The sequence below is a fragment of the Schistocerca serialis genome, chromosome 4 (assembly GCF_023864345.2).
Source record: "Schistocerca serialis cubense isolate TAMUIC-IGC-003099 chromosome 4, iqSchSeri2.2, whole genome shotgun sequence".
NCBI lineage: Eukaryota > Metazoa > Arthropoda > Insecta > Orthoptera > Acrididae > Schistocerca > Schistocerca serialis.
The window spans coordinates 800,326,715-800,341,514 of record NC_064641.1 but is presented as its reverse complement, the minus strand read 5'-3'; the positions used below and the strand labels follow the sequence as shown (position 1 = coordinate 800,341,514).

The following is a 14,800-nucleotide window of genomic DNA, read 5'->3' as shown; positions in this document are numbered from 1 at the left end:
TGCCGTCTGGCCCTCACATAATGGGGTACATAAAATCTCTCTTTGTCCAAAAGTCGAACGACATCTGGTGCACTACTGCTATCAGGAATAAACTCTGCACAATCAAGGAGACTACTATGGTTTGGCACTCTTCCTTCTGCTCCTCTCAGAAGCCGTCCGCTGACTAATGCCATCTATGCATTGGCCATACCAGGCTCACCCAATATTTTCTTTCCTGTGTAGTCTTCGAGATTCCTTAATTTTAATATTAGCAGGCGATTCGCTTTCCTCTGTGAAAGTGGTTTTTATTTTCAGATATGAGAATTTGCTTTACTCCTGGAGCAGGGGCAGAGTGGTTGTGGTTGTGTGACAGCTCTTCGTGTTTACTCGGTCCACTTCCCCGTGGAAAGATCGCACTTTTTTCCAGTTTTTATGTTTTGTCTACCCATTTATGTCTTCTACTGTGTGTTTTAACATCTTTATTTCATAATTTGTCTTCTCTGACTGGATCCTTCCACTTTCAATTGAGCCTCTCTTTTCTGTGAGTAAACTTAACAATCACGGGATTGATGACCTCTCCGTCTGATCCCATAACCCCTCTCAATCAATCATTCAGTTACAGTGAACTTTGATTTTAAGTTCTATGATTTTATGTTCGTGATTCTACACCATAAACATGTAGCCCCTTTGAAAAACCCATAAGATCAGTGCTAAAAATTCCCTGATTTTACATTTCTTTCTAGTACAGTTTACCTCAGTTCTAACTTCTTGCTTGACCTTGTCCTGTTTTCTTGCTACTGATGTTTGATGTGACTGAACGAGTTACAAGTGGCTCAAAAGACAGATGGTTCACACCATTGGTTGTTATGGAGTTATGGGAATATTTTAGGCCATTGTGAGGGTGGGGTCGTGAGAGAGGAAATGTTGCATTAATCTATGATCGGTGTTGCCAATAGAACTTGCAATACTTAACTTCACCACGCAATTATGATACAACTACTGCTTGGTTGCAGCGGTAATGGAAAAAAAAGACAATCTATGCAAAGTGTTCCAGACCGAGCCAATACGTGATGAAGGGGGCAGCCACCACCTTTTCTTGTGCCACCTGTAACTTGGTCTTATCTTTTTGCATTTAATTCTGATGTAGTGTGTTCAGCAACAGTGTCAATCGTTTAAATTCAAACCCTGAGTCTCAAAGAATATGCTCAGTTATAACTGAGGAAATGTCGCCCATTTCCGTCTAGTGAACTCTTATTGGCTGGTGAATTGTTAAGTCACTCAATAGCCAGTGCAGTCACCACAGCATACTTGCCAACTGGATGTGTGGACGGGGAGTGGCCCTTCAACAATGGGAGTGAAGGTAGGGGTGAAAGCATTTTGTGAAGTGCCGAAAATATACTTTTTGTGCAGATGATGATGTGCTATGATGGAGATGTCATATGCAAATAGAACAAGGGTTTTGCGATAGTACATTTTAAAGACTTTCCTGTTCGTTTCACACCACACCCTGCAGATCATAAAGATTGGCAGCAGAGATAGAGGGCATGAAGCAAAACTGTGGCACCTCAACTTTCTTTCAAATTTACATTTTACACGGTGTAGAAAAATTCATTGAGCCGACTTCTAATAAGGTTGTAATGTCAGTTGGGGAAGTAAACGCATTTTTTCATGTCTCTGTTTCTCTCGTCAAGCCTAAAATAACACTTTAATGGTCGTGAGCATATGAAGTGCAGCTCATAAGAGAAGCATTAAGCAATAAAAGCAGTGGTGATAATAAAGTATGTCATTAAGCAGATGTCCACAGTTATAGTTTAACCACTTAGCTGCTGTGAGGTTTTTGGTTTAATTCTACACATTCATCAGTTTTTGCTTTTTTCTGGGTGAGCACAAAGGGTGATGTCTCAAAAAATGCGTGTTTTGAACTTATAATTTGTGGTCATAGCATGTCCAAAAATAGCTTGATTACCATTAACTCAGATACCAGTTTAAATTTTTTGATGACTTTGTACTTGCTGTCACACATCTGTGATTTTTTAAGAACTGATGAAATTCATTACCACAAATTATTGTATAAGTGTTGTATTATAGTGCATTTAATTTCCTTCACTTACAGAGATTTTATACAAATTGTTGGAAATTATTGTGATTTTTAATCATATATGCCTATTACATGTGTTTTTTCTTATATTTTGAGGGGTTTTAATATTTTCCTTGATTGCCGCATTTTTCTCAAATTTGTGTTTTTAAGTCTGACGGCAGGTTCCACTGTATTTGTTTATAACTCATGCTAATACATACCACATTTGTGTTATTCTTTACTATAATCTGTCACGACAGTGTGCATCAGTGTCAGGTATGTAATAAATGACAAAATAAATAAACACATGGATAAAAAAACTTTGTTAAAATAACACGTCAAACTCCAGTATGTTGATGCATGATTGTTACAGCTGCAAGCCTATCTATAGACTTAGATGTTCACAAATTATGAGACATCCACGGCTGAGACTCCTGATCGGGATAGCATATTGTACTGTAATTCCGGAAATCATTGCAACTTTTAACCCTCGAGCAGGTGTGCAGCTCTCTGTACACATGTAAAGAGTAGTTGGCTTTAGGCTGCCAAGGTAGACATGTGCAGGCAGAATCACAGTTTAAACTTAGTTTAATTAAACAATGTTAAAATAAAGTTACATAATATGAGCCAAAGCATTGTCGTGTTTAACAATAATGAAATAAACTTTCATTACATCACTCTGTTGCCACACAGACAGGTGTTACTGAGGCAGTAATGACCCACTTGAACCATTAAATAGTGCAATTGCATCAGATCTGAGCCAACCACTTATTTGATTACTAATTATCTCGCAGAAAACTGCCTATTGTGGAATTGTGCTCCTAGCTCGTAATCTGGGTCATTTTCTTGCACAGACTGTAAATTTTTTCCTCATCTAGCTCATTTTGTATTTTCTGTTACTGCTGCTCACTTTGTGCAATAACACAATTTTGTTTTAGCTGAAGAAATAATGAAGGAATATTGGCTTGCAATTGTGAAACAACAATGAAAATGTCCAAAACCACTTTATTTGTGGTTGGTGCACTCTGGACCCAGGCATGCCCACTCGAGGGTTAAAGTCTTTATGATTGAAAGCCACTGGCTGACACTGTGTCACATGGCAGCAACTGTAAGCGTTAGTCATGGCTCAGCATAGCATATGGTTTTTGATGTGCTACAGTCTCACAAGTCTCTGCAGGATTGGCGTTCAATAGGAGCTGTTGTACAGAATCACTGACAAGTTCATTCCAGAACACATGATCACCTTTGTCAATTAGGAAAAGGTGCTGTGTACCTTGAGAACAAAACCTGGGTGCTCTACCACTAATCAGTAGTGAAAAGAGCAAATAAAGAATGACGCTGTTGCATGCCAACCAAAACAAAGACGTTCTGAACTCAACCACCAGCAAGAGAAGTTATGCTGAGCTTAATTTGGGCAAAGAAAGCATAACTGAGGAACAGTATGTGTTGTAAGGGACTCCTGTCTCTAGTGCTTCACACTTGCACCTTCTGAAAATTTTTCTTTGGCTTGCAATCAAAGTAAACAATGTGGACTTTTATCCATTGCCCAATATGGCCAGTGCAAATATTGTGATGATCATATTACTTGTATTTGGTGTGGCTTCTGTGTAAACCTTACTTGCGAAACTCTTCCCCAATCAATTTCCATAGTTTTGGACCACTCTAAGAAGGGCTGGGTGGCAAGGAGTTCCGTTCTGAAAAGGAAGTATGCCATGTGAAGTGCAAGTGCACTTTTTTCCTGTGGGATCTCAAGCACTTTATTAGTATTTGCAAACTTGCATTGAATGTGATGGAAATTATGATGAAAAAGGTACTGCTTTCTGCCATTTATGTACAGCAGAGAACATGTAAAATAATATTATCATTTTGGTTTTTATTTGATTCGCACTTGGTATTTGACAGTGTTGATTTACTTGAATGAGTTGTTAGAGAAGACAAGCACATAAACATAAAACAAATATAGTTAATGCTACAGATGCAACAACAAAAAAGTGACGCACCTTTAAAATATTTCACTGAGGTAGATGCACCTGTAAACAGTACTACCAAGATATCCAACATATCACAAGAAGTTGAAAACCCCTAAGTTTGTGCTCAGGCGGCATTCTTGCAGTTTTACTATGGAGGAATACAATTTTTATTACATGGATTGTCATGATAGCCTAAAGAAAATAAACAAATTGACTAAGAATGACAACACTGAGCCTCGGGAAACTAAAAGAACAAGAAAGAATGTTGTGTTTCTCTGATAATTTTTGAGGTAGTGTCATGTTTCAGTAAAAGAATCCAGCTCTGGAACATGACAAATGATTAGTAGTCTTTTTCACATCAAAAAATGGTATTTCGTAATGAAGCATATCAATTGCATAAAAAGTTATAAAGGTGACAACAGTTTGATTGCTATCAGAATTGTCAGTTGAAAATATACAAATTCTAAAGTATTTTCTCAAACATACATTTGGAAATGAAAACAGAATTATGGAATGCACAGCAGTGTTAAAGGTATAAGATAGCAGATAAACTGAAAGAACAAAGGCTATGTTAGTGGTATCACTATTAGTTTCAGACTAAATTTTTGTGGTTGAATAACCACGGCTATTAGGTACGATTAAACAAGTGCACCTTGTTCGTAGATTGTTTGCAGATACTGAGAGAGTGTGGAAATCATACATCTCAACAAGAATAGCAGTGACTCATAACAAACGAGAATGGTTGTGAGTCTTATTCTTGCAAATATCAGTGTGAATCACTTCTTTGTTTCATTTACTGTCCATACTTACAGTATGGAATTTTTGAAATTAATGTGCATAACTTTTAGAAACAGGATCAGCTTTGTTTAGCAATTTGTTACAAACCAGTGGACCAACATAAACAGAACCTTAATATTAAACCATCACTATGCAGTATGTTACAATTAGTCATACTGAGTATGGCAGATGTATATTTGATTATTTTGAGCTCTTATTTGGTAAAGATCATCTTTATATCAAAGGCTTCTGTGTCATTGAGGAACTCGGAACTTGCTTGGATGAAATTTGGGATACTGTAATAGGATCACAGTAATTGTTAGCATTTTAGGGCACAAAAAAAATGCAATTGTAGAGCGCTTTTGGATGACCATTTCATTTGTTATGATCTCAGGAGAGTGCTGCTTCAGAATCAAGCCTTTGTCTGCTACGAATCAGTTTGGTGTAATGATAAATGCCCATTGTGGATATGAAGAAATGAGAAGTAACAGTAATACACTGTGGCTTTTTGTAGCGATACATAAGAGAGATTTAGTGGGTTGGTGATTATTTTCTCCTACGAACTTTGCTCTAAGTTACAAAACTTTATATAAATACAATTTAAAAATGGGTTGTAACTGAGGCTGTCAGTGATAGTGAGAAGCATCGAGAATATTAAAAATGTGATGGTGATGCAGCAAATGTTAAAAGTGTTCAGTTGTTTTTCTATCATAGCATTATCCCTCTTCAATCATCTGATGACTTTCCTGGCAATGGAAAACAGTGGAAGCACTAGAAGGTTGCATTTTCTATTGCAGTTAGTGCCTGGGTGAGTTGAAATAAGACGAACAAAGCAAGAACAGAAAAAGATCTATAAATAAATGTCACGCAGAATATAACAGTACATATTCAAATAGAACTCACTAGGATGCTGCCAATTACTTCCTGCTTCCAATCATTTTCTGCATAGATCCATCAACTTCAGTGCTTTTGCCACAACTTCATTATGTTTTACTATTTGTTCCTAATACATCAGGAATTCCTTGTGGTGCTACATACATCAGTTTGTAGACATTTCTCCGTAACTAAATCAGATCTTTGTTAAAACTGTGTAGTATATGTTGTACCATTAGTAATGAGTAACAACAAATGTTCTTTTTATTTCCTAAATTTTTCGTATCTCAGTCACGTAAGTCAGTCTTATCTTCTACAGTGGTCTTCAAAAAGTCAAGATCCACAGATACTTGTGTGCATGACAGTTATCTGCTTTTCATTCACAACCATAGTCTTTTGTTTCCTTTCAGGTGTGCTACATTCCCCTACAGAGAATGTGTTTGATGTTTTATTTATTCCTTGGCTTCTTAGGTTTACATCAAATAACAATTTTTGCTTATAACTTTTTAATTGTTTTTCACTACGCATTTCGGGAGTGCCTTTCCATCGGGTTACATTTATTTATTTCATAATTCCTTGTGACAAGATGTAGATTCAGAATGATCCTGCTATACTTTCATTTGAATTCTTGAATGGCCCTCACCAACCATGGTAGTGCAGTGGTTAGCATGCTGGGGTTGCATTTTGGGAGGATGACAGTTCAAATCTGTGTCCGGCCATCCTGATTTAGGTTTTCCATTATTTCCCTAAATTGCTTAAGGCAAATGCTGGGATGGTTCCTTTGAAAGCGCACAGCCACTTTCATTCACCATCCTTCTCTAATTCAAGTTTGTGCTGAGTCTCTAATTACCTGTTGTCAATGAAATCATAATCTCCTCCCCCTTAAATGGTCCTCTAAATGCGTAGTGAAGAGCAAATAGGTATTTTTGATTGCATCTACTAATTTTCCTCTTACCAATTTGAAACAGCCTTAGCATTTAAATGCTTGGTGCTTTGTGGATGTTTTCATTGTAAAGCTCTAATAACTATAGCTGAAGTGACTGTGTACAATACTAAGTGTTTTCTGCTCATCAGTTGTGTCTTGCTCTGAAAAATCTGCTGGTCATCACTAACGTGCCTGACATCACCACCATGTGTTTTAATATCTTAATTTATTTGTATTTAAGCTTTAATTAGTCTAAAAAAATATGTTGCTGATGTCTGTGCATATGACCGTTTCGGCTGTTTTGTCGTAATTGTTTACATTGTACTATGAAGGATATATTGAAAGTTTTGTAAGTAACATGAAATTCTTCAATTTTTACTTTTCTTAATTAACTAATCAAATATACAAAATTTCTGAAGGTGTGTTGCAGTACATATGTGATTATCACTTACGTAGAAAATGTTACTACTGTTTCAGGTGGATACAAGCGCCAAGCCCTGAGAAAGTTATGCGGGAAAAGTTGGAAGGAGTGGAAGATAGTTGTTCAGCAGATCTTATCACAACTATTTCATCAAAAGTTAGTCATAAAGAGTGGAAATTTGTGCTCCACACAAACCAAAGGCTCCATGTCATTGCCCTGCTGCAAGATGCCCACCGAAATCATTTCTCCATCAGGTTGGTGTCTCAAGTGTACTTAAAACAGTAGCTATGTATGAAAAAATCCTAGATAGTCTCATATGAAGCAGTTGATTTTATTATGCAGAAAATTTTTAGTGCTTTACTAGGAAATGTGCAAGGCATTGTTCATTTATTAATATGACATTTTCTTTCATAAAGTGTGCTTTTTATTTATTTTCAGGAATATTTCAACTAAGGAAAGAGATGGGAAGCAAGTTGGGGAGTGGGTACCCACAAATGATCAAGAATGGACGGCAGGGCCTTTGCCAGACAACAGTGATTTTCAACAGCTGGAACATAGTATCATTATTGCGTTTGCCACTGATATTTATGGCACATTTCGGCAGTCTGTTGTATTTGACCTAGGGGGTGAGCCAGTGTTGGTGCGCCATCTGTGTGTTGATGTTGTACCAGTAACGGATGTTGATAGAGTACGTGAAGTACGACACGAAATTGTACTGAAGTCTGCAGAGCGCTGGGATTCCAGCAATTCCACGATAATAAAATTTGAACATCCATCAGGAAATAATAATGATGAACATGATGATGGAGACAGTGTTCCTTCTGATGATGGTGAGCGTGAACGAGATTTATTGAGCGCATATCCTAGCCCCCGGGCTGATACGTTCACTATAACACAGTCAACATTAACGGAAAAGAAGTTAACACGAAACAATTACAGAGCACGCATGCATGAACTGCTGTGTGTCGAGGAAATGGCACGCTATGAGCAGGTTTGTCGTCAGTACTAATTTTAAAAAGGATTCTGTATTAGAATATTTTAAATACATTGTGCTGCTTTGAAACCACCTAATATACTGGTGAGCTGTTGTTGAAATCTAGATCTTGGCAGGTCTTAGAAGCATGATATTAGTGTTAGATATTTTTATAAAAAAATATCAGTTATTTTTGCGTAGGGGTTTTTCTTTTTAATGTACGAAAGGAATGGAATGGCTCTACATTGCAGCTGAGAGTAGATAAGCAGTTTTCCAAACCTTCAATATGAAAATTACACAAATGGCAAAGAATCTTAAACTGAGTACTGTGAGTTAAGGAACTAATGGTCTGACATGAATGATAAATTTCTGTTTGACATAAACAACTAGCACACTGTAGAAAAACTTGAACACTTAGTAACACTTTGTAGTGCTACCCTACTCTCAGTGTTTGAATTACAACATAATTCATTGACAGAACTGAACTCGAGGTTTAAAATCAATTCGCCTAATTACCTACACACATTGTTTATGATAAAGATGTAATTTCTGTTCCACCAGTAATCTCCATACAGTGTTCTTCAAACTGTGAACTTCATGGGAAGTTAATGGATGCCTATTGAAGAATCTTCTCCCACACAATCCAACACCAGCTCCTCAGATTTCTACTGTTTGAAAAGCTGGGTATTGAGAATCTTGGCCAGCTCTGTGTAGCTTAAATGACCAAGTTTCTTATAAGTTCCATTACAATGTGATATATTTCTTCCTATTAGGATGACTCCTGCATGTAAAAAAAGTGTGTTGATATTTCATCCTTGTGCACCATACATGAAATGCATGTCCGAAATTCCATCAGCTTGTTCCTTATTTCAAAATTTTCAGTTTAGAGTGCTTTACCATTTGTATAGCTTAACCCTACCAGCTCAGAATACCATGGGATACCATATTTGTGGAAGACAAAAGGCACCCCCCCCCACCCCCCACCCCTACCCCAATACATCTACAGTATGCAGAAAAGTGTTGTTGTACATAGAGTATTTCTAGTGTTTTGCAGCCTATGTGGCCTGGCCGATCGGTTCTAGGCACTACAGTCTGGAACCATGCGACTGCTACAGTCGCAGGTTCGAATCCTGCCTCGGGCATGGATGTGTGTGATGTCCTTACGTTAGTTAGGTTTAAGTAGTTCTAAGTTCTAGGGGACTGATGACCTCAGATGTTAAGTCCCATAATACTCAGAGCCATTGCAGTTTGAGGCACCAAATATGCAAAAGATGATCTGTTTCCTGGCATGTTTTCTGCTGCCTATACAAGCTACTACTTGAGAGCTCCTGGCAGTTATTTTACAAATGCTGATCAGTTAGTCTCATTGTTGGGACTACTCAGAAGAATATTGTCATCAGATGAGATAAACTCTGTGATTTTACAGATTGTGGTGTGGAATATTAGAAACTTGTACTTGGTTAGGTAAATTAGAGAATTTGAAAAGAGAAATGGATAGATTGAAGTTTATGTAAGTTGAATTAATGAAGTGCAGTGGCAGGTAGAATAGGAATTCTCGCCGTTGAGTACTGGGTTATCAACACTAAATCAGAGAAATGTAGGATTGGGACTAATAATAAATAAGAAAATAGAAATGTGTATGTAGTACTATGAACATCATAGTGAACACATTTTCATAGTAAAGATAAATACAAAGCCAAAAATCCACCACAGTAATACAAATTATAAGCAGTAAGCTCTGTGTGTCAGTTGTATATAAGGCCTTTGGATGACAAAGATTGAAGAAAAATGTGTGATGAGATAAATGAAATCATACAGATCATTAAGTGAGATAAAAATGTAATGTTGATGGGGCACTGGCAAGAACAAAAGACCCAGAGAAATCATTGAGCTACGCAAGAGACACTGAATATAATTGACAAAATGAGAAAATACAAAAAAGTATTGCAGATGAAGCAGGCACAAAGGAATACAGATGCCTCAAGGAAATGAGACCGACAGAAAGTGCAAAATGGCAAAGCAGGCATATCTAGAGGAGAAATACAAAGGTGTAGAAGCCTGCTTGAAATCTCTGGAGAAAAGAGAAGGAGCTGTATGAATATCAAGAGGTCAGATAGCAAGCCAGTACTAACAAGATAAACTCGTCACAGCTGCCTCAGTGTTCGTGGTAAGAGGGCCCAGTGGACAGCCTGTCAAAAACTGAACACAGATCAAACATGAAAACAGGAAGAATGTGTACTGGACTGTGAAGAAGAAGAAGAAGAAGAAGAAGAAGAAGAAAGGCAAAATAGAAATGGTCCGAGAACAATAAGTGCAAGATAGAACAGTTCCTAAGAGAAATGGTGTTCTGGTTAAGTGGTTACGGTGTTGGGCTGCCAAATGGGGGAGCTGTGTTCAAACCTCCTTAGCACCCTCTCTCTCTCTCTCTCTCTCTCTCTCTCTCTCTCTCTCTCTCTCTCTCTCTCTCTCTCCCTCCCTCCCTCCCTCCCTCCCTCCCTCCCCCTCCTTTTTTTTAAAAAAAAGAAGATTTGTGCCTGTGTCATGTTGTAATGACAGTTCGCAACAGCGAGGTGTCAGGTAGGGACCTATGACAGTTGATTCTGCACAACTATTCTATTAGCAGCCGAAAGGAAGTAGCTTTAGAATGGGAACTGCAAATGTTTTATGACATAGCAATAAGTCAACTGAATCCTCCACTGAAAAACACGTCTAGTGTGTCATACATGGCACTAGTGACAGTACGTGTATCATATGATAGGAATCTCTTATCGACACACCTAATTTGTATGACTGGTGAGTGAGATATGGCTCCTTGCCCACTGTAGGTGTTCATGTGAATGTGATCACTCCCAAGGAAATGATGAAAACATAATAGTTTATAATAGAGGGAAACATTCCAATGTGTGTGTGTGTGTGTGTTTGCGAGTGTTTACCTGTAATTTCCCCCCCCCCCCTAAGGTAAGTCTTTCTGCTCCCGGGACTGGAATGACTCCTTACCCTCTCCCTTAAAACCCACATCCTTTCGTCTTTCCCTCTCCTTCCCTCTTTCCTGATGAAGCAACCAGGGATTGCGAATAGCTTGAATATTGGTGTGTGTGTTTGTGTTTTTTATTGTGTCTATCAACATACCAACGCTTTGTCATTTGGTAAGTTAAAACATAATAGTTTGTCACATAAGCTGCAACAGATGAATGCAACAGTTTCACAATCACATAGTTTCTATGTGCTCTATCAAAACACACATTTTTAACATTTTTAAAGCTGCATTCTGTTTTGGAAGTCTCAACTCTTGAATTCCTTTGTTTTTAACATAGTTCACACCTGTTTATGTGTTGTTTTCATTTCTGTGAGATGTCTATGTGGTGTCTCTCCTGCTCTCACTATTCACCAAGCTTACTTGTGATGGTAATGTATTCTTACCACATGACTCATATTCTATAACTGGTGTATAGTATGACAACTGCCAAGACTACAAAAAAAGAACAAACATTGCAGTGAGCGGACAGACAGTTCATAATGTTGTGAGAAATTAAAAATAAAAAATAAATCCCACGAGGGAGCTTTGAATGTGGCTCGCCCGTTAGGCATTCCAACACCATCACTTACTCATGACGTCATTGCTATCGAAGGTTGCTCTTTATTGCATTTCTTGTTCTTGGACCATTCACTGTTTCCATTTTGCTTTTTTTCGCAGTTTAGTACAATTTCTTCCTGTTCTCATGCTTGATCTGTGTTCAGTTTTTGACGGACTATCCTCTGGGCCATCTTACCACTAAATCTAAGGGGGTTTCAGTGGGGAGTTTCCCTTGTAAGCCAAAAAGAGAAGGCTGAAAGATGGCAGAAATGTTTAGAGGATCTATGCAAGGGAAATGAACTTGAAGACAGTATTAGAGAAGAGGAAGTAAATGAAGAGATGGGAGAACTAATATCGCAAAAATAATTTAACAGAGCACTGAAAGACATAAGTCAAAACTAGGCACCTGCAGCAAACTACATTCCCTCAGAACTCTTGAGATCCTTGGGAGCACCAGTTATGACAAAAGTATCCCACGTGGTATGTATCAAAGAAGAGGAAGAAATAAAAACTATAAGGTTTGCTGTTGACATAGTATTTCTATCAAAGACTGGCAAACCAGACTTCAGGAAGAATATAATAATACTAATTCTGAAGTAGGTGCATACTGATCGGTGTGAATATTAACTGAACTATCCATTTAAAAAGTCGTGGTTACAAAATACTGACATGAATTATTTACAAAGTCCTTGTGAAAGATCTGTTTGGGTTCCACAGAAATGTAGGAACATGCGAATCAATACTGAACCTAAGACTTATTTTGAAACATACGATGAAAAAAGGTATAGCTATGTCTGTATATTCAGAGAAAACTTTTGACAGTGATGACTGGAGTACACTGTTCAAAATTCTAAAGGTAGTCTGAATAAAATAGAGGAGTAAAATGTTATCTACAACTTGTACAGGGTACAGCTGTAGAGCTGAGGAATGTGAAAGTGAGGCAGTAGTAGAGAAGCGAGTGAGACAGAGTTGTGGCCTATCTCCCATGTTATTCAGTCTGTACACTGAGGCACTGCATTTCTATCAGATATAGGAAAGAACTTGGAAGATCAGTTGAATGTAATGGATACATTCTTGAAAACTTCCCATTGTTTGTATGTATAAGACAGTGACAGGTTATAGGTATAACATCATTGCAATAAAACTATTAGTGTTGTTTTCTAAATACGGACATAGACTGCAGAAATTACGATTTTGCTGCAGTTTACTTGGTCTCCATAATGAGAAGTTTTTCATCATATGAATAGATTAGATTACATAACAGATCTTTCTCTTGACATACACAGAGAACCTGTATGAAGATAGATCAGAATTTTCCAAATAGAGCAGGAGTAGACACATCATAAATGATGATTAACAGCAAAGGTTCCAGGCAAAGCTCTTCTTGGGAGAACTAACAAATCCTCCTCCACCTGCCCCTCTTCTCTCTCTCTCTCTCTCTCTCTCTCTCTCTCTCTCTCTCTCTCTCTCTCTCTCCCTCCCTCCCTCTCCCTCTCTCTGTTTTGTGGCATTGGAGGCTAAACATATTGTTGTGGAACTTCAGATTCCATTTTCTGGAAACACACATGAGAAGGTGTTTTTATTAGTAGAGTAGAAACAGGCAGATTACTCACAGTTTTTGCCCTCACCTGGCTGACATCTAACAGGGTATCCTCTTATGACCTAATAATACCACACCTACACTTTGTAAGTGATAATATTAAATGGAAACTGGGCATAGCAAGGAAGGTATTTCTGAAAAAAAAAAGAACTTGTTAATATCGAATATAAATTTAAGTGTTAGGAAGTTTTTTCTGTAGATATTTGCCTGGAGTATACCGTTGTACAGAAGTGATATATGGGCGATAAGCCATTCATACAAAAGGAGAACAGAAGCTTTTGAAATGTGGTGTTATAGAAGAACCCTGAAGATTAAATGATAGGTTGTGTTACTAATGAGGAATTATTGAATCAGATTGGAGAACAAAGATATGTATGCCACAATGTGACCAAAAGACTGAATTGGCTGATAGGACGTATTCTGAGGAATTGTCAGTGTGGTATTGAATGGGAGTGTGAGAGGTAAAAATTGTAGAGGGGGAGCCAAGGACATATACAGTAAGCAAGTTCAAATGGATATAAGCTGCAAGAAATATTTGGAGATGAAGAGGTTTGCACAGGATAATCTAGTGTGGAGATACATCAGACTAATCTTTGGACCACAGTCCATGATAGCAACATTAAAAAAAAACTACTGAAATATGAAGCATTGGCTTATTTGTTTGATTGTCTTGCTTTTGCATTCTGCCATCTCTTGCTCTAATTGTTCCTTGGTATCTTGGTATCTCCTGTTTCACATGATGTTGTTAAACCTAAATGATCTCATACTGTTACATTTTATTTCTTTTAAATAAAATAAATTTAAACATTATTTCTTTTAAATAAAATTAGTCTTTTCTGCAGTAACAAATGCCTCTTGTATATTATTTATGAATTAATGATATTTTCTTTCATGATGACATTCTAGGTGGCATTATACAATTTGACAGCAAAGCTTCACTTGGCAAGTTGCTATTTGCTTGCTCCTAGTGGTACATCGGCAAGTACAGCTAAGTATGCACGGCCTGGAGAATTATTTGCTGTTTTGAACCTTGGAAAAGATGTTTCTGAGGACACATCTGCTGGACGACTGATTCTGAATAACTGCACCACAGTACTGCTCTCTGTAACTGGATCAGGTAATATTTATAATAGTTTTTATGTGATTATATTATTTCAAAAGTATTTTCAGTGTTCACTGTTTGTGATAGATTGAACTATGGAGTTCAAGGATAAAATTTTTACTTGCTGCTGCAAGTTGATCAAGTACAGGAAGTCATAATGCTAACCTCAGTTAATGTCTCACTTGCAAAAGTATCACCTGTACAGTAACAGTCCAGATGGGTTGTTCTGTGTGTGAAGTGATGAGGGAGACAGAGAGAATACCTTTTATTTTCTGTTTCCTTTATTAACAATAGTTTCTTTGTGTGGTTTGTGTTTTTGTGGTTGGTGTTATATTTTATATACAAATTTTGAATTTTAGAAGTAATTGTTTCAGTTGACAAGAGAAATAAATAGCAGCTCTAGATTCTTTCAGGCTTCTAGCTATCCCTCACGACTTTTGAGTGTGTACTGCTTTAGTCTGCATAGGCAATTCTTCTCAAGCCCTAACAGTACAGTGACTGTCTCTCCCTCTCTCCCTCCCCCTCGCTC

General features: G+C 37.6%; 1 protein-coding gene across 1 annotated transcript in view; it reads left to right on the top strand.

Annotated features, from left to right (window-relative positions):
• The window catches only part of LOC126473389 (probable helicase with zinc finger domain), a 143,890-nt gene that overhangs the window by 23,694 nt on the left and 105,396 nt on the right, over nt 1-14,800 (top strand). The window contains exons 3-5 of the mRNA XM_050100397.1: nt 7,079-7,276; nt 7,461-8,013; nt 14,076-14,286. Of these exons, the coding sequence (XP_049956354.1) occupies nt 7,079-7,276; nt 7,461-8,013; nt 14,076-14,286 (962 nt within the window). The remainder of the gene's footprint in view (nt 1-7,078; nt 7,277-7,460; nt 8,014-14,075; nt 14,287-14,800) is intronic.